This window comes from Entelurus aequoreus, linkage group LG11, assembly GCF_033978785.1.
Source record: "Entelurus aequoreus isolate RoL-2023_Sb linkage group LG11, RoL_Eaeq_v1.1, whole genome shotgun sequence".
Lineage (NCBI taxonomy): Eukaryota > Metazoa > Chordata > Actinopteri > Syngnathiformes > Syngnathidae > Entelurus > Entelurus aequoreus.
In genome coordinates this window covers 27,814,443-27,838,960 of record NC_084741.1, presented here as the reverse complement: position 1 = coordinate 27,838,960, position 24,518 = coordinate 27,814,443, and the positions used below count along the sequence as shown (strand labels likewise).

General features: G+C 38.8%; 1 protein-coding gene across 3 annotated transcripts; it reads right to left on the bottom strand.

The window, feature by feature from the left end:
• Nucleotides 1-801: 801 nt before the first annotated feature.
• Nucleotides 802-23,784, bottom strand: tmem67 (transmembrane protein 67). 3 transcript variants are annotated; one of them, XM_062064180.1, is made up of 28 exons: nt 23,510-23,784; nt 22,640-22,728; nt 22,441-22,531; nt 22,261-22,360; nt 21,992-22,055; nt 20,913-20,984; nt 20,552-20,614; nt 20,298-20,452; nt 20,085-20,193; nt 19,930-20,016; nt 16,595-16,660; nt 16,357-16,510; nt 16,162-16,282; nt 15,971-16,076; nt 14,400-14,456; nt 14,229-14,327; nt 14,051-14,149; nt 13,901-13,987; nt 7,205-7,304; nt 7,006-7,145; nt 6,784-6,924; nt 6,620-6,700; nt 3,463-3,579; nt 3,259-3,375; nt 1,754-1,861; nt 1,579-1,681; nt 1,358-1,500; nt 802-1,286 (listed from the first exon to the last, which is right to left on the bottom strand). In XM_062064180.1, exons 1-28 carry the CDS (start codon nt 23,778-23,780, stop codon nt 1,206-1,208), a joined length of 3,021 nt encoding a protein of 1,006 aa, XP_061920164.1. In that variant the 5' UTR covers nt 23,781-23,784; the 3' UTR covers nt 802-1,205. The 3 variants fall into 3 exon arrangements, with proteins under 3 accessions (XP_061920164.1, XP_061920165.1, XP_061920166.1); XM_062064181.1 differs by lacking the exon at nt 6,620-6,700; XM_062064182.1 differs by lacking the exons at nt 6,620-6,700; nt 6,784-6,924; nt 7,006-7,145; nt 7,205-7,304.
• Between the last annotated feature and the right edge of the window lie 734 nt (nt 23,785-24,518).

Sequence of the window (24,518 nt, the reverse complement as noted above, 5' to 3'; positions counted from 1 at the left end):
GATTAAAAATCCCTCATTGACATTATCATTAGACATTTATAACAAATTAAAAAAAGAACAATAGTGTCACAGTGGCTTACACTTGCATCCCATCTCATAAGCTTGACAACACACTGTGTCCAATATTTTCACAAAGATAAAATAAGTCATATTTTTGGTTCATTTAATAGTTGAAACAAATTTACATTATTGCAATCAGTTGATAAAACATTGTCCTTTACAATTATAAAAGCTTTTTACAAAAATCTACTACTCTGCTTGCATGTCAGCAGACTGGGGTAGATCCTGCTGAAATCCTATGTATTGAATGAATAGAGAATTGTTTTGAATCGGAAAAGTATCGTCTTTGAATCGAGAATCGCGTTGAATCGAAATTTTTTTATCTATAATCGAATCGTGACCCCAAGAATCGATATTGAATCGAATCGTGGGACACCCAAAGATTCGCAGCCCTAATATATATACATATGTATGTACATATATATATATATACAGTAGATATATATATATATACAGTATATATATATATATATATATACAGTATATATATATACATATATATATATATATATATATATATATATATATATATATATATATATATATATATATATATATATATATATATATGTATATATATATATATATACTGTATATATATATATATATATATATACTGTATATATATATATATATATATATCTACTGTATATATATATATATATATATATATATATATATATATATATATATATATATATATATATATATATATATATATATATATATATATATACACACACACACACACATTTATATGAAAACATTTCTGGAAGTTGACATTTTTTAGTCATTAAGATGTAGAAATTTAGCTCAAAAACGTAAAATTATTTTATCTACTTTATTGACTAAAATATTTTCATTGTAATTATTTTAGAGTAATGACATAGAATACACACAAAAACATTTATATAAAGTATATTTTAATGCCTTGCTTCATTCCATGCCTCAACAAACATTAAATACAATAATAATGTCTACTGTGTATGACACCTGATAAAAACACATTTTCATCATGAGAAAATACTTATATTTTACATGATGAACCAGGTATGTAAAAACTGTGTAAAAATGTAACAGCAAATACAGCAAAATGACCTAAAATAAAAAACACTCAGTATGGATTATGTAGATACTACAAATGACTAAATCAGAAATCTGTCATCAACCAGGGTTTTGTTGACAATGTTCCTTCTTCCAAAGACATTGCGAATTCTTTTAAAGATCTGTGAGGAAAAATATCACTTACGTCACATGATGACAGTACATGAAATACATATGTGCATCAAATACTGACCATTTGCTGTACATAGGTTAGCACGGCTGCAAGCACGAAGCTCTGAGACACAAGGTCGACAACGCAGAAGAACAAAGTGTCAAAAATCAGCAGTGTTCCCTCGTTTCCATAATAGAGCACATCGCTAAAGGAGTGGCCTTCATCTGTGGCGGAAAACAGACATTAAGTAAGTGTGTATCAACAGATATACAGCACAGAATGTCTTCACTAAAGATGGCCACCATTATAAAAGATGCTCTTGTCATTTGGTTCAAGGAACTCCATGCCCATCACCCTCTCGAATGTTAGTTTGTCCCTCACATAGTAATCCATGTCAGGGTGGGCCTGAGGGGAAAGAAAACAATATGAGACCAGGAAAGATGTGCAAGAACAAATCTAAACCAGTCCGACACTAACATGATCAATGATTGATCCAAGGAAGTGGTTCATGGTGTGGTAAGCCCGGATGTTTGGATCCAACTGGTTGGCTGAGGCTGCGTCTATAAGTCGTGATGGTCCATGACGCTGGAAATGTATAAACACAATAACGCAGGATTGGAATACAGTCAAATTGGCTGATTGATTGGTTGTCGACATAAGTGGCTGACAAAACTAGTCAATCTTTGCAAAAAAATTTTTTTTTTTAAACCTAAGCAATTTGTTGACATTGTAGCCTTTTGTTTATTTTTGATATTCTATAATCTTAACAGAGCTGCTGTACTCATGTCTTGTATGTCGGACTCTTGTTGATGCAGTAATTCCCACAAAACTGCAATGTCAATGTTGAATTTGCATTATTGGACAAAGCGCATCCGCAAAAAGTGATTACAAAGCATTAAAAGCAAGACAAATATGTTTAAAACTACAAATGAAGCTTTTGTTGCTTCTTGAAAAATACAGACAAAATGGTGGCGGGCCCTAAAGAAGAGCGAAGTCGCCAAAAGACCCTTCACTGATTTGTAGCTTTTTAGAAAAATAAAAAAATAGAGATATTAGATTATCACTAAATCTATCAAAAAAGTTGCTAAATTGGCAACATCGGTCTCTCCTGCTCCATCTTTTTATGTTCTGGCAGACCAGGTACGTTATATTGAGTTTATGAGATTGGCAACACTAAATTGGCCCTAGTGTGTGAATGTGAGTGTAAATGTTGTCTATCTGTGTTGGCCCTGCGATGAGGTGGCGACTTGTCCAGGGTGTACCCCGCCTACCGCCCGAATGCAGCTGAGATACGTTCCAGCGACCCCCCGCGACCCAAAAGGGACAAGCGGTAGAAAATGGATGGGTGGAGTTAGGGCAAACCGGTAGTACTTGTGGCGGGTATGGGAAACACTGCTTGACAACATTTATAGCAACAACAAAAAAATCTAGCAATATATTTACAAAATGAAATTGGTGTATTTTGTTAATTGTCCTGGTAGAATACAGTTCAATACTTGTTTAATTCTGAAGCTGTTCCAGCCTCTCCTTCCTGCCCGAGGCTCGAACCGGGTCCCTCGATTGAGAGGCGAGAGCGCTAGACAACGAGTTAAAAGCCACAGCTGGCATCTCATTTTCAAGCGCAAACTCTGCACACTAGCTGAAATCCGTTACGCTTACTTTAAACTGAACAGGAAGTCACCATGTACAGGTTGAAGCTGTGTAACTAAACATTAGTTATGTTGCTGTTATCGTTTTACGCTGCATAGTGATAATGATCAAGTTAACAATACTACAACTCATGTACACATAAAGTGACCCTTTGGCTCTCAAATTGTCATCAACAAATCAAAAAACTTGACCAAAAATGTCCACGTCGGCTTAAGTGGGGACTTTTTAGTAATGTGGAAAACAAGGTCGACTTGGACGGGTTGTCATTATAAAGAAGATGCACGGTATACACATTTATCTTTGCAACATTCATGGTGGAGATAAGTACTAACCCTGGTGAAGGACTCCCGTATCTTGTCGTAATGGGACCGCAGTCGGATGGAAAGGGCAACCTGGAATGTCTGGATGTCTGTGTTGGGAAGAAGACCTCTTTGGCCACACATTGACTCCTTAATGCCGGAAAGAGTAAACATAAGAATAACGCATATTAAAAGACTACTTAAAATAAAAAAAATACAGTCTATTGGTGGACGTACTGCTTCTCTCCTCAGATTATTGCTCATCTCCTCCATGTTTGTATCAGCATGGCCATGCACTGAGCGCCCATGGATGTAGTAGCCAAAGCAGCGGTGAGGTAACAGCAGCACTGAAATCTGCACAAAACAAAACTTGGTGTTTTGAGTTTATTTTCCAACTGACCACCAGTATTACCAGAGTATTTAATGTAGTTCCTTATCATCAAAGTTAATATTACACAATAACTACAAAAAAACAAAAACTACTATCTACTACTCTTTTTAAATGTTTTTTTACCCTAAAAGTCCTCCAGTGTCCAGGGAATTTTTACCCGAGTTTGTAAACATTAACAAAAAAAAATATTTTGAGAAAATAAAAATCATTGACCTTACTAGTCCAGTATCGATCATATTTCTTCCTGCTCATTATTTTTGAGGGTTTTGGTGAAATTGAAGCTTTGCCCCCATTTTTCAGAACCTCCTGTGCTTTCTTTTCCACTGATGACACCTCCTGCAGGTGGGGCCTTCCAGCTATGTGAGTTTCAAATGGTGGTTTACTTAGGGGGTATTTTGGTTATTTTAAACCATTCTTCAACATTCTCAATGCATTCTTTCTAATGTTTATTGACCTTTGGAAACCATTCATTTTGTTCCGGTTGTTCATCAGTGGGAATTAACGGCATCAGGGATTCATGTACAGTAAAGCAGAAAGCATCATCAGACTTGCATTGAAACATTAAACTGAGATTTGACCAGTGAAATATTTTTTTCATCTTTCATTAGCTCTTTGAGAGACAAAGTCAGATGTTTTATTTAATCCACAATCCGTTTGCATTCTTTTTGAATTATTTCGATTTTATTCATCATGGCCTTTTCCGTGAATTATTTTTCTTTTGATGGATGTGCAGGAAGCTAGGGGTTGTTTTTTTGTTTTTGTTTTTTTTGGTCATAAAAAATACAATCATGTGTGCTTACGGACTGTATCCCTGCATACTGTATTGATCTATATTGATATATAATGTAGGAACCAGAAATAGACAGAACAGAAAGAAACAACCCTTTTGTGCGAATGAGTGTGAATGAGTGTATATGGGGGAGGGAGGTTTTTTGGGTTGGTGCACATATGTTTTTTATGTTGATTTAATAAAAAAAAAAAATATTATTATTATTATTATATATTTTTTTTATTTTTTGTGCGGCCCGGTACCAATCGATCCACGGACCGGTACCGGGCCCTGGCCCGGTGGTTGGGGACCACTGCAATAGAGGACATGACTCCAGTGTGTGTCCAAAATGTTTATAGTAGACGCACGCAATCTCCGATTCATCCCTTATCTTGTATGGTGGAGCCGTTTTCTTAATTGTTGTAACAATTGTGGAAAAACTGCTCTCTTTGACCTTAGAACGAGCCAAGGATTTTGTTCTACCGCCGTGTTTGACTGCCACCAGTGTTGGGGCATCCTGTCTGTCTCCAGTTATATGGTTGCTTCCAGATCACAGTGAGCCTGTAGGCTGATGTATTCAAGTCGCACTGATTATATACATCCTTCATCCCATTACACCTTACCTTATGTCAGTTACGTGCAGTATACTGGCTGATACAATGCTCATACACTAACATCCATCCATTTTATATATCACTTACCCTCACTTGGGTCACAGGTAAGCTAGAGCCTTCACACACCAACAGTTGTTTTATTGTCCTCTTTCTAGACACTTATTAATCTTCTTGTTATTACCTAAATATGGATATCTGTATAGATTTTAAATATTAGCTTACTTTCTGCTGTAATGCGTTTAAATCTACACTTCTTAAACTTTACTAAGCACTTATTTTATCACATTGTGTAACATGTTTAGCCTTGTGCTCCAGTAATAATGGTACTTGATAAGATACTAAGAAATGCAGTTTATTTGCCGCTATGTAGGCAATTACTATTAACTATGGGGAGCTTCTCCACACTGTGTATGGAGACACATAATTAGTTGTTAGCCGGGGGACTGAAAATAAAAAGTGTCAGCCAGAGGAGATCAGAAGTTTTTGATTGGCACTAAAAGGCATTAATCGGCAATGGCGATTTTTCCTGATAATAGGCCAACACTAATTGGTGGCTGATCGATCAGCACATTAATGGTATAGACTATAATACTTGTTGATAATGTCATATTAATAAAGTTCAAATTGTCACAAATAACTTATAAGATTTTTTTTAAATCAGGGCTGTTGACACTTGGATGATAAAAAGTTATTGCAATCATGTATTTATATACACAGGTTAATCACCCAATTCATTTTGACATCACATACTCCTACTTTAGCGGCGTCAGTGATCAGGTCAATGCATACTGTATGTCAGTGCAAAGATGAGATAAAGTTAAAGTTAAAGTTAAAGTACCAATGATTGTTACACACACACTAGGTGTGGCGAAATCATTCTCTGCATTTGACCCATCACCCTTGATCACCCCCTGGGAGGTGAGGGGAGCAGTGAGCAGCAGCGGTGGTCGCACCCGGGAATCATTTTTGGTGATTTAACCCCCAATTCCAACCCTTGATGCTGAGTGACAAGCAGGGAGGTAATGGGTCCCATTTTTTATAGTCTTTGGTATGACTCGGCCGGGGTTTGAACTCCCAACCTACCGATCTCAGGGTGGACACTCTAACCACTAGGCCACTGAGTAGGTGGAGACTGGTGGGCTTGCTGGCAAATTTGCCATAGAAATAATACTTTAGATATAACTGTTTCCACGTTTTGAGGAAATAAATGTATTTATGTGAAACATTTCCTATATGACATTTTGACAATAAAATAGCATTTGTGTCCTAATACTGGGGCCTTTTCCTAAAGTTAACAAGTAATATAACATGATTCCTCAAAATTCTAAACTGTGCTTAATCTTATTTTGTTTTTGACAGGACTAATACAAACATTTATTGTTATGTGTCATGTGTTTCATTCTATTCATGAACATTATCAACAAATCAAAAATTACAAAATCATTCAATGATGTTGAACATTAAAAAAAAATAAAATACTGCATTTAGCAATACTGTACTGTATTGGTAACAGATGATACCCAAACTTGAAATATTGCCCACCCAAACCACCAAGTGCAAATGTACACTCCCTGGTGGTCATTTGTAGAAATCATAAGAACAATAATAATTCTGACTCACATTACTGATAGAGCAGAGATCCACAAACTGGCGGATTTTGTCTTCCACAAAATGCTCATAAAACACAGTGAAGAAAATCACCTGCATTGATAAATGATTAGATTTATTAGGTGTATGTTTTTTTATATTCTTAAAATATGTGAGAAATAAGTGAAAAGTATCACCTGCAGAAGTCCAAAGCAGAGCCATAGCGTTGCTGTCAAGCCGTAGCGCATGATCAGGCTGTATGAAGGCGTGTACGCATGTGGAGGGCGCCGTAAAGTTGGCCAGGGGTCTCTCAGGGCTAAGTTAGAAAAGCCCAACACCTAAATAAGTCAAGCAGGGTGAAATTGAATCGAAGGAACAAAGGGATTCAAGTAAAAATAAGTATGCAGACGTAGAAGTACTTCAAGGAAGAAGAGCACAGCCATGATCTGAAATGTCGGACGTATCTTGCGGATGGTTTGGATCTCGTTCCACTCATTGGCCACAAAGTATGTCCTCCAGATGCTGACAGGAGATGGATCACGCTTCTGCTCACCATTGGCTAACAACAGACGTAAATAATATTACAACCATTTTAAAAGTATTTTAAATAATAATCACCTGACACAGTCTTGCTAGGTTTGCTGCGTGGTCTCTCCCAGTCAATAAAGAAGACATCAACAGACAACTGCACTATCAGTTTGTGGAGGAACTGGACTGCCTAAACACACAATAAGAATGCATCATTTATAGCAGAAGGACAGTCTAGCTAAGGATGGGTACAGTTCACATTTGAACCGATACAGTACAGATTCCTGGTATATGGGAATCGATACTGGTACTCTATGGTACCAATTTTCAAAGGTTTTGTGTGTTTTAATAATTTTTAATCGCTGTGTGTGTGAATGTGAGTGTGAATGTTGTCTGTCTATCTGTGTTGGCTCTGCGATGAGGTGGCGTTTTGTCCAGGGTGTACCCCGCCTACCGCCCGAATGCAGCTGAGATAGGCTCCAGCACCCCCGCCACCCCGAAAAGGACTGTGGTAGAAAATGGATGGATGGATGGATGTTTGATAATAATGTTTGGTTTTTTAATGTAACTTGAACTGACAATACCGATTCCTGGTATCTGGGAATTGATACCCAATTGGTACCCAACACAGTACCAATTTTTTGGTACTTTGGTGTTTTAATACATTTGAATTGTTTGATAATAAAATGTTTTTTAATGTGACATTTAAATATGAGCTGATTATGATAACTGTGCTGTCCAGTTGTCTGTTTTATAGTAACATTTTAATCTAATTTGTGATGCAGTTGTACTTCCAAGACCTTAGATGGCAGTACTGTATATGATATTTATGGTATATTGTCTACCTAGGAAGTAGCTTTTTCTATGAAGCTGAATGGGTTATGTTGCACACTGCAAAGTGTTTATACTGTAAGCTTTGTACTTATTACAAACCAACTGGTTGATTTTAACATTCATCTTAGTTGTAGTTTTCATTACCAAATTTGGAGCTGTTGAAATCACCATGTAAAAAAGCTAATGTGAATAGTAGCCTGTCTACGACTAATCAAAAGTAAATTAGCATCAAGCTAGCGCATTTTGGAAGAGTGGCGCTTTAGGTTAGAGAGGTTTTTTTTTACCAATCATACTTGCTTTGTTGGTGTTGAAAATTGCAACATTACTTAGAGTTTGGCTGAGTCCACCCTGAGTACTGCTTGAGTGATTGTTTCCTTGATTGTTACCTAATGCTAATGATGATGCGCACGCATGGCCATTAAAGGCCTACTGAAACCCACTACTACCGACCACGCAGTCTGATAGTTTATATATCAATGATGAAATCTTAACATTGCAACACATGCCAATACGGCCAGGTTAACTTATAATGTGCAATTTTAAATTTCCCGCTAAACTTCCGGTTGAAAACGTCTTAAGTATGATGACGTATGCGCGTGACGTCAATCGTTGAAACGGAAGTATTCGGACACCATTGAATCCAATACAAAAAGCTCTGTTTTCATCTCAAAATTCCACAGTATTCTAGGTATCTGTGTTGGTGAATCTTTTGCAATTTGTTTAATGAACAATGAAGACTGCAAAGAAGAAAGTTGTATGTGGGATCGGTGTATTAGCGGCGGCTACAGCAACACAACCAGGAGGACTTAGTTGGATAGCAGACGCGCTACCGTGAGTACAGCTTTGGTTTCCAAACATTTGATCGCTTGCCCGTACGTGCGTGTCGCTATGTGCATGTCACGTACGTAACTTTGGGGAAATATATGTTTCTTGCCGACTCTGATGGCGGCCGGGGTGTCGTCGAAAGCTACAACGCCCACCGCCGCACCGCTGTCCTCATCGCAGGTGAGCACGGGTGTTGATGAGCAGATGAGAGCTGGCTGGCGTAGGTGGATAGCTAATGTTTTTAGCATAGCTCTGTGAGGTCCCTTTGCTAAGTTAGCTTCAATGGCGTCGTTAGCAACAGCATTGTTAAGCTTCGCCAGGGTGGAAAGCATTAACCGTGTATTTACAGGTCCATGGTTTAGTAGTATTGTTGATCTTCTGTCTATCCTTCCAGTCAGGGGTTTATTTCTTTTGTTTTTATATGCATTTAAGCCCGATGCTATCACGTTAGCTCCGTAGCTAAAGTGTTTTGCCGATGTATTGTCGTGGAGATAAAAGTCACTGTGAATGTCCATTTCGCGTTCTCGACTCTCATTTTCAAGAGGATATAGTATCTGAGGTGGTTTAAAATACAAATCCGTGATCCACAATAGAAAAAAGAGAGAGTGTGGAATCCAATGAGCCCTTGTACCTAAGTTACGGTCAGAGCGAAAAAAGATACGTCCTGCACTGCACTCTAATCCTTCACTCTCACGTACCTCATCCACGAATCTTTCATCCTGGCTCAAATTAATGGGGAAATCGTCGCTTTCTCGGTCGGAATCGCTCTTGCTGCATTGAAAACAATGGGGAAATGTGAGGAGACTTTCAACCTGCGACGTCACGCTACTTCCAGTACAGGCAAGGCTTTTTTTTTATCAGCGACCAAAAGTTGCGAACTTTATCGTCGATGTTCTCTACTAAATCCTTTCAGCAAAAATATGGCAATATCGCGAAATGATCAAGTATGACACATAGAATGGATCTGCTATCCCCGTTTAAATAAAAAAATGTCATTTCAGTAGGCCTTTAAAGCGCTTTTACATTGTGAAACCAATTATCTAAATGTTTTTAAGCTCCAATTACCAAGTGTGGGTGGCACGGGGAGCATGGTGGGTAAAGTGTCAACAATGACTAAAGCAATTTCAGTAAGAAAAATTAAGAGAACATAAAAGTTGCATGTGGACCGAGGAAATACAACAATAAGAGTCGTGCCCGACTACCTAGCGGTAGTGAGAGCATTATTTGATGGCTAAATATTCCTGTCAGGTGGGTGTTCTACCTCTATGAATAATATAGCCATTCTACAGTGGAAGCGTAATTTGAAATGTAAATCAGTGTTTTTAAATTTAAGGTAGCATTTTTTGACACGGTAGCTTAAATCCATAGACACCGCTATCGAATTACGCGACTGGTGGCTTTTTTCTACAAAGCAGCTAATTTCGACAGAACACTGGATGTGACGTCACAAGCAGCAAAATTATCAAAATATGGCACAGTTTAATTTTACGTGAATCGACACCCGGTAGTACCGACAAAATTTGGTCAGTGCCTAAAAAAGTACCAAATTCGGTACCTACTGCACTTTTTTTTTTTAGAACGTTGCCTATCGTTCACAATCATTATTAAAGACATGATGACAGATGTGTTTTTTTTTTTAAAGCATTCTAACTCGTAAATAAACGTAAATAAAAGTCTGCTTACAGCAAAGTCAAAGGGAGGTCCTCTATTCCATCCTTAATACCCAATAAATAACCGCCAACAATAGTCCAATTATATTTCATGACTTGAATCATAACCAATAAGGCTGTGAATCTTTGGGCATTTCAAAATTTGATTTGGTTTGATTCTAGGGGGTAACGATTCGATTCAGAATCAATTCTCGATTCAAAACAACTCTCGATTCAAAATAAATACTTTTTTAATACTGTTGGACACAAGTTCTATGATTAACTACATTCCTCCATAAAATAGATAACAGCTCTGATAAATTACTATTACTTAAAAGAAACTTGGTTTTGTTAAATAAAATTTTACCCAAACATTTAATAAATCCAACCATTTTCTTTCACGTCGCGGGGGCAGCAGCCTAAGTAGAGAAGCCCAGACTTCTCTCTCCCCAGGCACTTTCGTCCAGCTCCTCCAAGGGGATCCCGAGGCGTTCCCAGGCCAGCCGGGAGACATAGTCCTCCCAATGTGTCCTGGGTCTTCCCCGTGTCCTAAACACCTCCTCTGGGAGGCGTTCTGGTGGCATCCTGACCAGATGCCCAAACCACCTCATCTGACTCCTCTCGATGTGGAGGAGCAGCGGCTTTACTTTGAGCTCCTCCCTGATGGCAGAGCTTCTCACCCTGTCTCTAAGGGAGATCCCCGCCACCCGAAGAAGGAAACTAATTTTGGACGTGGTAAATTCAGAGCTTTGTCTTCCGGCTCAGCTCCTTCTTTACCACAACGGATCAATACAATGTCCGCATTACTGAAGGCGCCGCACCGATCCGCCTGTCGATCTCACGATCCACTCTTCCCTCACTCCTGAACAAGACTCCGAGGTACTTGAACTCCTCCACTTTGGAAAAGATCTCTTTCCCAATCAGGAGATGGCACTCCACCCTTTTTCTGGGCGAAAACCATGGACTCGGACTAGGAGGTGCTGATTCTCATCCCAGTCGCTTCATACTAGGCTGCGAACCAATCCAGTGAAAGCTGAAGATCTTGGCCAGATAATGCCATCAGGACCATATCATCTGCAAAAAGCAGAGACCTAATCTTGCAGCTACCAAACCAGATCCCATCAACGCCCTGACTGCACCTACAAATTCTGTCCATAAAAGTTATGAACAGAATCGGTGACAAAGGGCAGCCTTGGCGGAGTCCAACCCTCACTGAAAACGGATCCAACTTACTGTCGGCAATGCGGACCAAGCTCTGACACTGATCATATCTGACCACCACAATACTCCATACTCTCTGAGCACTCCCCACAGGACTTCCCAAGGGACAAGGTCGAATGCCTTCTCCAAGTCCACTGGCACAGTGGTTCTCAAATGGGGGTACGCGTACCCCTGGGGGTATGCCAAGGGGTACGTGAGATTTAAAAAAAATGTCTGTCAAAAAGAACTGTGAAAAGAAATGCAACAATGTAATATTCAGTGTTGACAGCTAGATTTTTTGTGGACATGTTCCATAAATATTGATGTTAAAGATTTCTTTTTTTGTGAAGAAATGTTTAGAATTAAGTTCATGAATCCAGATGGATCTCTATTACAATCTCCAAAGAGGGCACTTTAAGTTGATGATTACTTCTATGTGTAGAAATCTTTATTTATAATTGAATCACTTGTTTATTTTTGAACAAGTTTTTAGTTATTTTTATATCTTTTTTTCCAAATAGTTCCAGAAAGACCACAACAGATTATAAGTACAAGTTATACAATTTAATAAATCAGAAACTGATGACATAGTGCTGTATTTTACTTCTTTATCTCTTTTTTTCAACCAAAAATGCTTTGCTCTGATTAGGGGGTACTTGAATTAAAAAAAATTTCACGGGGAGTACATCACTGAAAAAAGGTTGAGAACCACTGCACTAGCACATGTAGACTGGTTGGGCAAACTCTCATGCACCCTCAAGGACCCTGCCGAGAGTATAGAGCTGGTCCACAGTTCCACGACCAGAACGAAAATAGTTGAAACACACCCTCCATTTCCACTTTTTAAAGAAAGGAACCACCACCCCGGTCTGCGAATCCAGAGGTACCGCCCCCGATTACCACGCAATTTTGCAGAGTCTTGTCAACCAAGACAGCCCCACAGCATCCAGAGCCTTAAGGAACTCCGGGCGGATCTCATCCACCCCCGGAGCCTAAGCCCCAGAAATAGGAGAGGCCACTCCTATAACCCACTGCTTTCTCATAGGAAGATGCGTTGGTGGGATTGAGGAGGTCTTCGAAGTATTCCCTTCACCGAGCCACAACATCTGCAGTGGTCAGGAGCACAGCATTCTCACCATACACGGTGTTGACAGTGCACTGCTTCCACTACCTGAGGCGGCGGATGGTGGTCCAGAATCGCTTCGAAGCCGTCCGGAAGTCGTTATTCCATGTCAAATACAAATAAGGCAACAAGAGAAATATCCAACACTTCTCTTTTCTAAAGTATATCTGTACACCAGATGTGGCAAACAACATTATTTGCCTGAGACGTTGGACAAGACAGATTTAAAAAAAAAAAACATATATATTTATATATAAAAAAAACAATATATGTATATTTTTTTAAATACATTTTAGATTTTTTTGGATCAATTAAGAAAAGTTACAAGTAAGAATCGTGGTTAATTTGAAAATATATTTGTTTTTGGACACCCCTATTAACCACGTATTAGTGATAATGTTATTATAAGGGCTAACACAGAGGAACTATTTACAGCGGCACCATGATCACGAGCTTGGTGTGCCAATGTTGACATGATCGATCGACTGATGAGCTGCTTCATTGCTCGTCAAACTTTATTGTAGATCATAAATCATGCCTATCACCTGGACAGTAGAAGGACAAAGACATATTCCAACAAGTTTGTAAACTTTGACAGCCAATTTAGACCCGGCAATTGCGAGAACGACATGAAAAGACGCTTAGTTCCACCCCGCTATTCTTTGCAAGGATTATGAGTCATTCTTCATCTAAATAGGAATATATAAACATCCTAGCAGTTGGAATCCCAATGACTGCAGACCTTGTACAGTAAGTGATGTTTTATTATGTTTGTTGGCTCTCATGCAGTGAGCAGTAATCAATGATTAAGGTGCCGCGTATGCTTAAAATAAGCAAAATACATAAATATTAAATGTCATTATAAATGTGCCTGTTACTGCATTACATTTATACTTACATCATGTGTATAAAAAATAGAAGTGTTTTGATTTTATTTAAGGCCTTTATAGGCAGAATAGAGTGGCTCATGTAGGCTCCATTGTAAGCATACTTTTGATCGCATTTATTTACTATTTAGAATACATTAAAAAAAAAAATCTGTTGTCATGTCTTTCATAATGATTGTAAATGAAAGGCAAGATTTTTTTTTTTTTTAAATGGCAGTTCCCCTAAAGTATCGCTTTTCTAGCTTTGTTCACCTCTGGCATGTCTCACCTTGAGTGCGAAGGCACAACTGATATATGTCACAAACTGCTCTTCTTGTTGAGGCAGTGGCAACAACACTGATGCCTGCTGCTGGGCCTGGAAAAAATAGCCGTCAGATGTGTCCTATGTGCTGTAAAATTCCGCATAAGTATTGTTTACCTTGTAAAGGATGAGCCAGTAGAGTCCAGTTCCCACAGTGACGGCAAGGAAAACATTGGCCAGATCTCCGGCGTAAAACAAGAAAAACATCAGCATGGTCTAAAAGCAGCAAGGGGTAAAGAAACAACTTTTGACATGGAAATGTCAAGTCTGTTAATGGCAAACATTCTAACTATACCCTTAAATCAACAATCGGTGAGGCAATCCTCCTCTTCCAGCTGACTGTCTTCAGCACTGATAAGAGCACAGACAGACCAGCCAACACACCTAAAGCAGTCTGTGCACACACAATCAGGGTAATCACTGTTAAAATGATTCACGTTAGAAATAACTTTTAGTTTGAACTCACATCGGTCTTCATTCGAGCCTCACTTTGATCCATCTCATACTCCAAAGCAAAGCTCATCTACGGAAGGAGAGAAGTTTTAAATATAACCTCCGTCAGCAGCACTTATTATTACTAAGAAGTAGTATCACACCAGATCCAGCAGATAGCACTGTTTTCATACTGTCTTTTAGAAAAGGCTTCGTTAATTGCCAAATTATTATTTATCTTATAAATTATTTAATAACCTTAACGTTTTTAACAGGACAACCAACAAATATACTGTAGGTATATTTTTAGATTTATAAAAGGCACAGGTGTCAAACTCGAGGCCCAAGGGCTAGATCTGGCCCGCCACATCATTTATTTACAGATTTACAGATTTATACTTTATCAAATGCAAACATTTTGATTTACGGACTATTTAAATGAGCCAACTATGTATCTGTGCATGAACCATGTTTTTGTGTAGGATTGCTTCATTCACTACTTTTGAGTCCCGCTGGCAGCCATTTTGTGCTTGCCTGTGACGCACACACACACACACACACACACACACACACACACACACACACACACACACACACACACACACACACACACACACACACACACACACACACACACACACACACACACACACACACACACACACACACACACACACACACACACACACACACACACACACACACACACAGTGTATATTGTAGCAATATGGTTGTTAAAGTTAAGGATTTTTGTGATTTCTGATCGTTTGTGGAGGCACCAAAGGGATTTATATGTGTGTGTACACGTGTTGGCAGAACAGCACATACAGAAAACAGTTGAGATGTCGTTGTTGTTGTTTTGGCTTGTTAATAAAGAGATAGTTGATCTATTACACATTGTTATGTTTGTTTTATATACAGTACTGTATATATAGCACAAACCGCTACAAACCTTCACTAAAATATGGACTTCGGTCGAGGCTGGAACCCATTATTTATATTTACGTTGTTTCTTATGGAGAAATTTGCTTTATTATACAAACGTATTGAATTAAGAACCCTGCTTAAGAACCAATAAATCATAAATCATAAATCATACATTGACTAGGTGGTTGACAGAAGAATGCTGATCAAGTTAACATCCATAATGTCTAATCCATCTCACCACATGCACGCCACTGTGGAGGCCCTGAGTAGCTCCTTCAGCATTAGACTGCTACATCCACAGTGCAAGAAGGAGCGCTATCACAGGTCCTTTCTACCCACAGCCATAAGACTTTACAACGCACTTATGTGATTACTGCGATGTTTTTTTTCGTCGTGTGCAATACCGATGATAGTGTTTTTTGTTGTTTTTTATCTTATATCCATACATATTTGTGAGCAATATATAGTATTTATTGGTATTTTTTTGTTTTTCCTTATGCTTTACTTCTGTTACTGTATGTAAAAAAAAACTGCACTGCAACAATGTAATCTCCCCATTGTGGGATGAATAAAAGTCTATCCTATTTAAGTTTGTCAGTATGTATGATTCTTATCTGATCATTATTTGCTAAAGTACTGAGTGACATAATTGATCTAACAATGTATGTTATGACTTACGGACACAGTTTGTGTATCGATATCAGTGATGGGAACATCTCTGTATTCCACAGTCAGCAAAGGAGGGAACACCTGACCTTCTTGTGTGTTTGGAACCAACTGGAACCTGCATTCATTCAAGCAAAATACCATCCCTCCGTCACCAGGAAGTTAAAAAAAATTGTTTTTTGTCTTGTGTTTGATTGCCACACCTTATTTTGACAGAATTGGCAACACGGATGACTTTCGGAAGTGAATTCGTATTTTTCTCCCTGCCGCTCAGCGCGTCCACAAGAAACATACGCCGAGACAGGTACCAGCTCTTCATGCTCTCTGTGCAAGGAGTGCGGAAAATAGGACACCACCCCAAAAATATCACACACTGACACATGGAACACAAATCTCACCTTGGTTGATGAAACGTCCGTTGTATTGCTGGTTATACACCAAAGTGGGCAAAGGGAGAAGTTTTCTGCTGTCTTCTCCACCGAGGTCCATGAATACATCATAAAGCAGTGGCTCGGGAAGAGTGTGCACCAGGTCTGCCACTGAAACATCACACTATACATAAACACAAACGAGTCATGTGATCAATACAAAACTGCTGTGATATCATCAATGAGTAAACAAGAGCAGTGAACTTACACTTTCTTGGTAAGATGTGCCAAAGCTGAAAGCTGACAATCTTTTGATGGCAGTTTCTGGACAAATCTACAAATGAGAAGGCAAATACATAAATGTGAATTAGGCTAATCTATGTGATATCCCAAACAAATATATGTGTCTGGTGCTGGAATACAAAACAGTGACATTTATTCTTACAGCTAACTTACACTCAGCAGCCACAAACAACATTAGAAAAAAAATGGAATGGTCATGTAGATTACATTACATTTGGTATAACAATCCAATTTAACAAAATAATACATTAATTAATAAAATTATACATCTAAATAGAATAAAATTGAAAGAAATACAAAATATAAAATAAAATTAAGGATAAAATCTAATGTTTTGCACTAATTGTCTGCTAGCAATTGGCGAGCCATTTTTCAACCAGCGATTAATGCGCCATGTGTCAATTATAGATTAGCGTGGCATGTGTCAGCAAGCTATTAATGCACCAGTTATCAGATAGCTATTAGTGGTGCTAAACTATATTAGGACCAGCTTAATTTAAAACACAATTGTATGAAATATACGTAAGTTGGATATGTATTGGATATGCTTTGATGTTAATTTTGTATACATTTTGCTGTAAATTAACATGTATAACCCACTTTCTACAAGCAGTTCGTTTGTGAGGCTTTCCTTTCAGATTGCAAATTTAACCACGCCCCACCTTTTTCAATAGTATCAGAATTTCTCTTTTAAAAATGTACACTGTTTGTACATCTTGAAAACAAACATCACCGCAATTTTTTTTTTCAGACACGGTCGAAAATACATAAACAGTGTATAGATTCACCGGCCACGGCATGAGATACACCTGCACACTCTTGGATTATTACAGAGCTGTATAAAAAAAACGGCTTTTACCAACATTATCTCAATGCATGTTACGTCTTGGGGGGCGCATTGCTGCGCTGGTAGCGTTCCTTCCAAGGCAGGAGACAAGCAGGAGAAGCGTGCAGGTAAGATTAAGGTTTTTTAATAAATTAAACGCAGGACAAAAATACAAAACTGAGGATACTAGCAAGCATGGAGCTAAAAAACACAAAATGTCACCAAGGGTGAAAAACGAGGAATGCTAGTGTGTACAAAATTACTACAGCGAGGAGAAAAAACAGGAGAACGTAAATGTTGACTATAGCAAACATTGACCCAGCAACTACTGCTGGGTGACAGGAAACTATAAGGGGGAGTGATTAACCAAAACACCTGGTTGGAACACTAATTGCAAAACTAAGACAGGTGAGGAGAATCAGTGCCCATAAAAACCAACAGAAAACAAGGAAAGAGGGTGCACCCAGGAAACAGACTAAAACAGAAAAACTACCAAACATAAATCATGCCATGACCCGGGTAACGGATCATGACAATGCATGTCACAACAAGGTTGGTGTTTTTGTGTACATGCCAAGATTAGCTAAAAAACAATACTTTATCCTACCTTAGCTTGTGTTTCCTTAAACCTATAGTAATGTCACAATGGCACAGTCTTTTCCTGTCAGAGTTTAGCGGCTAATCCAATTTCGTAATGGCCCATATTTACAAAACAGTCCAGTGTTGTTGACACGGAGGCCGATACGACCTAAAATCTACATCACGATATATTGTAGCCTCCTGCGATAGGATATAATATATAACACAGTATATTATTTAGTAAGTACATTATAATACAACCATTTCCAAACAGATTTCAAAGGTTTCTAATTTGGCTGCTGAGGTATGCAGTAAGTGTTATTATGTTTTCAAAACTATTATTAATGTACTTGTTAATATTTGGTTACTTTCTGTAGTACTTTCTTCTATGTTCACTTCTGTTAAAATATAATAAGCACTTGTTCTTTTGTTCTTTGGATACTTTACATTAGTTTTGGGCGATAATACAAATGTGTGTGTTGATCCAATACAGGGGCAGACAAAAAAGTTAATAGATAGTCACACACATACTCGGAGTGGTGAAATTACCCTCTGCCTTTGACCCATCCCCTTGTTCCACCCCCTGGAAGGTGAGGAGAGCAGTGAGCAGCAGCGGTGGCCGCGCTCGGGAATCATTTTGGTGATTTAACCCCCAATTCCAACCCTTGATGCTGAGTGCCAAGCAGGGAGGCAATGGGTCCCATTTTTATAGTCTGTGGTATGACTCGGCCGGGGTTTGAACTCACGACCTACCGATCTCAGGGCAGACACTCTAACCACAAGGCCAATCAGCAGGATAATGGCGTAAAAATATGATTTAATTTATTTAATTATTGGCTCCGATTTAAAACCTTTGGTTTTTGCTCTTAAAGCCCTCCCGAGTTCAGAATTATATTTCCTGAGGTTGTACGCAATAACAAAAACAATGAAAAGGTTTTTGTGAGACTAAAAAATATCGATCTAACGTATCAATAACTATCGTTATTTGTGTTATTTTTTTCACATTCAAGAGCTCTGGCTTGCGGTTACCATATCCTCCTATGGTGTGTAGTGTAGCATGTTTAGCTGTTTTTAGTGCTCCAGTAATATGGTTATTTGTAAGAAAAGTACTTTAGTTGCTGCCATGGAGGCTGACTTACTAGCAATTTTGCACTGTGGAGGTGTTAAGGACGCGTTTGTTCGCTTGTCGCTGTCACATTTGTGGGACACCATTAGAACATGCATTATCACAATATGACGATAGTAATAAAAGCTCTATCATCGCCCAAAAGGATACAATTTCTATCCTCCATATTGTGCAACCCTAACGGAAGTATTTATTTAGAATATATCCCAGGCTGAAGCAGAGAGGGAACAGGCTGGCAGACAGCAAATACTCAAAATGTTCAAAAAAGTATGTCCACCACACTGTATCCACCGTTAAAAAAAGGTTGAAAACAAAGCTTCCAAAAATGTGTGCAAGCTTATTGTATAATGTTGGTCGTGTCACTCTCCCAAGAAAGAGTGACCGTGTGAGATGTGACCTGTGTTGTGCTAGTCCTGGGGCCGCCAAGTCTGGACAAAGCCCAGTTGTTTGTACCAATGCGAAAACATATCCTTTGTGACCTCTGACCCCTCATCACTGACTATATAGATGGTGGCTCCTATCAATGTTCCTCATGTGCTTTTCGATGGAATAACCCCCTTCAGAGTTCTGGGACCTGGGTTAAAATCAGGCCCAGTCTAATAGAAAATGTACATAATTTAAAGATACTACAAGCTCATGCCCAAATGCATGAACCTTACCATTTGATGCGTGGTATGTTCTAACATGAATATCCAACATTGTAACAACATTTATAAGTTAGTAAAGTGGTCCAATCCTCATAGCTGTAGCTGTTTTGTGCAGTTCTCACCAGTAAATTTGATCCTCCAATGTTTTCCCATCTGAGGAACACTCCTCTGACGTTATATACGGCAGCAAGCAGCTTAATATCTGTGTTCTGTTCAGGGGGAAAACATAAATTGTCAGTTAACATGAAGCTTTTCTGCATTTTGTGATTTAAGTTACCTTGTTTCTTCCCCTGAAACTGAAGCTAACTGGGACTGGATCTGTCTGAAGGACTCGACTTGCAAGTCCAGGTTCGTCGCCGTAGTAAAGCCATGGCAAATTTTGTCTCCTGCACGCAGAAATTATTGACACCGTCCCACATTGTATATCATGAGATGTACTGTACCTAATGTTGAGTCCTATGAAAGTATGTGTGGCTCTTTTTACTCTTACCAGTAGGAAATGTCTTGAGTGGGACTAAAAGCGGCCCGCGATCTGAAGACGGTGTTAAAGAGGCCGCAGGCGTCAGTGCTTATTCCGCTAAAGGAGTGCATGTTCATCACGCACATGTTTCCCAGGGCCTGGCACGCAGTCAGGTTGGAGAAGCTCTGTTGACGTATCATTTGTTAACATAAGACAATGGACCTCACACAAAAAGCTACTTTTAACTAGAACTAGATTAAATAATCATAAAGATAAATAATTACAAGGCAGGCGGCTGCGGATGAGTACAGGTTTTTGACGAACCAGGCAGACAGAACACTGACCTTCTGCAAGGGGAGCACAATCAGAGTACATCAGAAAACAAGCGCATAAACGCATGATTAAAAAAAACATACAGCACTGAAATATTTTAATACGTGGTGCTGAGGCTTTTAAAAAGTCTTTAAACTTAACAGAGCCAATCTCGATTAACTTCACATTAGTGCTCATGGTTAACTGCAGCTGGCAGTATCTCTTTACTCGCATAAAAACCAAAACCCAGAACAAACAGAGTCCAAAAAAAGTTATCCTTGGCAGAGGTAACAATGAACATAAACACAGAAAGGCAAAAGGCAAGAGACTCACCAGCTGAGCAAAGTTGACACTTGGATTGACGTTAGTGGCAAGACTGCTCTGAGGTAGACATAACCCGCCTGCCTAGAATAACACAACAAATAACATGTAATAACTTAGCATAGCATAACCACAACACAGTGTTCCTGTCTAAGAGCTGTTCAAAAGACTGGCTCGCTGTTATGTTATCAAATATCAATGAAACTCGTAATCAAAATAAGTAAAACTTACACATCCCACCAATATTTATCCTATTAGTGTAAATTATTCTGAAATGTTATTACAATTTCATTTGACGTGTGCTTTTGTTGTGTAAAATCCATATCCATATATGTCCATGTATCCATATCCCTATGTTTTGACAAGGGGATCACTATTTTGTATTTTCCCTTGCCGTAAAAACATTGTGGCACAGTAAAATATGTAACATTAAGGGCCTGGTTTACTGGGGCAGCGTGGCTCAGATAGTCGAGTAGACTGCCAGAAACGTGAGGGTTCCTCATTCGATTTTAACTTCACTGCCATTGCGTCATTGAGCAAGACTCTTTACCTTCCTTCTAGTGCCAACCACTGCTTTAAATGTAAACTAATCATTTTATAGTACGTATAAAAACAACTAGAATAAAAATATACGCATGGTAAAAACGTGAATGCAAACTGGACAGTGAAGAATGGGCTTTTATTTGGTTTGGTTTGTTGCCATTTTTCTACACTATTTGCCCAACAGAACCACAATCAATTCTATTTTTCCTTTTATTATATTATATTTATAATATACTCCTATCAACCCATGTCACTTATATCCTGATCTATTTACATCCTATATTATTTAAATCAATGATTATGTACATACTATTGTTCTTGTGGTACACTTTGTACTTTTTTTCAAGCACTACTATCTCCTTCCTGGTACAGCAGTAAAAGTGGCACGCACATGTACTGTAGGCAGCATGGGCAATTTTCATATAAAAATGGCTCGCAACCGAACAACTGCCAACTGGGATTCGGTTCTCAACGGTCACTTTAAAAGAGCCGTTCAAAAGACTCAACTCGTTCGTGAACGTCACATTTCTAGTTAGTAGGGAGCTCACCAGCACAGAGGGAGAGTTACACACACAGGAGCTTTTGATGAATGAAGCCTGGCATCTTTCACACCTATAAGACAGAGGACACATTGAAGATCTTAGTGGTGATGTCCCCGCAAGACAATATTAGAAGACTTTATTGTGCAAATAAAAGACACCTATGTCATACTGCGATTATTGCTCTTGTTTTAAAAGCCGGGTCAGTCTATTTACTGGTCCACAAAAAGGGTATATGAGCGTGCTGGGTCTATATTTCTAATGTGTGGTACGGATACCTTTCCCCTCTGCGGTTTGGTACTGAGAAAGCTGAAACATTTCCATTGCACATCTCACACACTGCCTCATCCAAAAGGTTACCGCTGACATCCCTCTCCACTGGAAGAAAAAAAGCCATGGGCAGCCATGTAGAAATAAAATCACTTGTGAAGTCAACGTAATGAATTTGAGGGACCTACCAAGGATGTATCCTGGAGGACATTGGCACTGTCCAGCATCATTAAGACTACTTGGGCAGCGAATGCACCCAAAACCATCTTTAGTTACTGCCTGGAGTCAAATTAAAACAATCGTCAAATTGCACACATGTTTTAAAAATGCAATGGAAGAATATTTTAAGACAAACGGCAAGAAATACTTCATTAAAAAGGTACCTACTGGCTTGTCTCCTGGACAGGACTCACAAGTGATGGACGTCTGCTCAGTTGTGACTGTGCGGAATCCACTTTTGCAAATACAACTCAGACCTGGAAGAGAGGGAAAACAACTTTTAATTAGTTTATTTGTGGATAATACAATGCGCTCTTATGTTTTTACTCACTTTGTTGTCCGCTATTCCTCACTCTTACAATTACAATTACAAGCACATGTGTCAAAATATGCAAATAAGACGATGACACCATTGCCCGCCCCAATGCATTGTTAGATAGATTGCAGTCCTGCGGGAAAAAACTGCTTCTCAAATACAGTACTTGTCTGTGGGGGTACTTGAGACCATACAAAAGGTGTATATACAGGTATACACACACTTAGGAAAGTTTTATCCTTGCTGATTGGGTAAGTTTCCTGATATGAACAGTACACAACTTAATCTTTAACAGAGATAATGTAAAAATAATCCAGAAAAAAATACAAGGTTATGAATCCATTTGTATTTACATTTGGTTAAAATTCCTGAAGAGGGCACTTTGTTGGTAATTTTAGCTTCATTCGTTAATAGGATTAATGTCATAATGTTTGTCATCGTTAACGAAATATTTAATTGGTTACATTTGTTTTTTGTTTTTTTTATTACAAAATATTCAATACAAAACTACATTGACTGTTCAAACAACGTTTTAATAATAAATCAGATGTGAGGATGTGTTCAACATCTTTTTTCCAAACAAGCCCAAGCCCTGAAAAACTGGCAAACATTACCAAAAGGCGTGTTTACTTTTAAACAAAACCCAGCACATATGTAATTTGACACACAAGTAGTAAACTATTTGTGCGTACACAACTGTTTTATTGAGATTATTTACAGACCTGCGGCGTTCTGTTGTTGATTTGGACCACAGCTTGCACACGACAGACTGGAAAAGTCGAAGAACTCGTCGACACTGCAGTTTGAAGGAGTTTCATACGGGATGATATACTGTTGGCCGTGAAGCGAAATAAAATGTATACAATTAAATACTATGAACCGCACTTCGTATCGGCAATGAAAAGGCAATAGCGTCCCTGTCGCCATGGTGTGGTGGTTTCTTCCCCGTTTTGTGTGCGGGCAGCCGTCTTTGCAGTAATGCACTAGTGCCATCTTGTGTCCCGGAGGACGTCTCAATGCCTCCCGTTGGCAAGGATTTTTAATTAGGTTACAAGTAAAAAAAAATAAACAAACTAAATATGAATTACCTCAAAAACAACTCAGTCTGCATTAAATATCTTCATCCTCATACTTAGTAATAATATTTTGATATTAATTCCCGTTAATTTAAAAATTAAATGTCGGTGACGCATTTTTAAATCAATACTACAATATGGGCTACAATAGTTTCCAGTGTTGTGTGTATATTTCTTAAATATCTATAATAATGTCTACGTACTGTGGGCTCTTTCAGATTACTGCAGTTTCACAATCTCAGCTGGGACCTGAAGTGGCCTCGATCCCACATAGACACAATCCGGGAAAAAGGGACTTTCTGCATCAGCTCACCAAATTCAACCTGCCCCAGGATCTGCTGATCATGTACTACACATCCAGTACTTGCTCATCCATCCATCCATTTTCTACCGCTTATCCCTTTCGGGGTCGCGCAGGCTGGAGCCTATCTCATCTGCATTCGGGCGGTAGGCGATCGAGGTACACCCTGGACTAGTCGCCACCTCATCGCAGGGCCAACAGATAGACAACATTCACACTCACATTCACACACTAGGGCCAATTTAGTGTTGCCAGTCAGGTGCATGTCTTTGAGGTGGGAGCTGCTGGAGTACCCGAACGGAACTCACGCAGTCACGGGGAAAACATGCAACCTCCACACATAAGGATCGAACC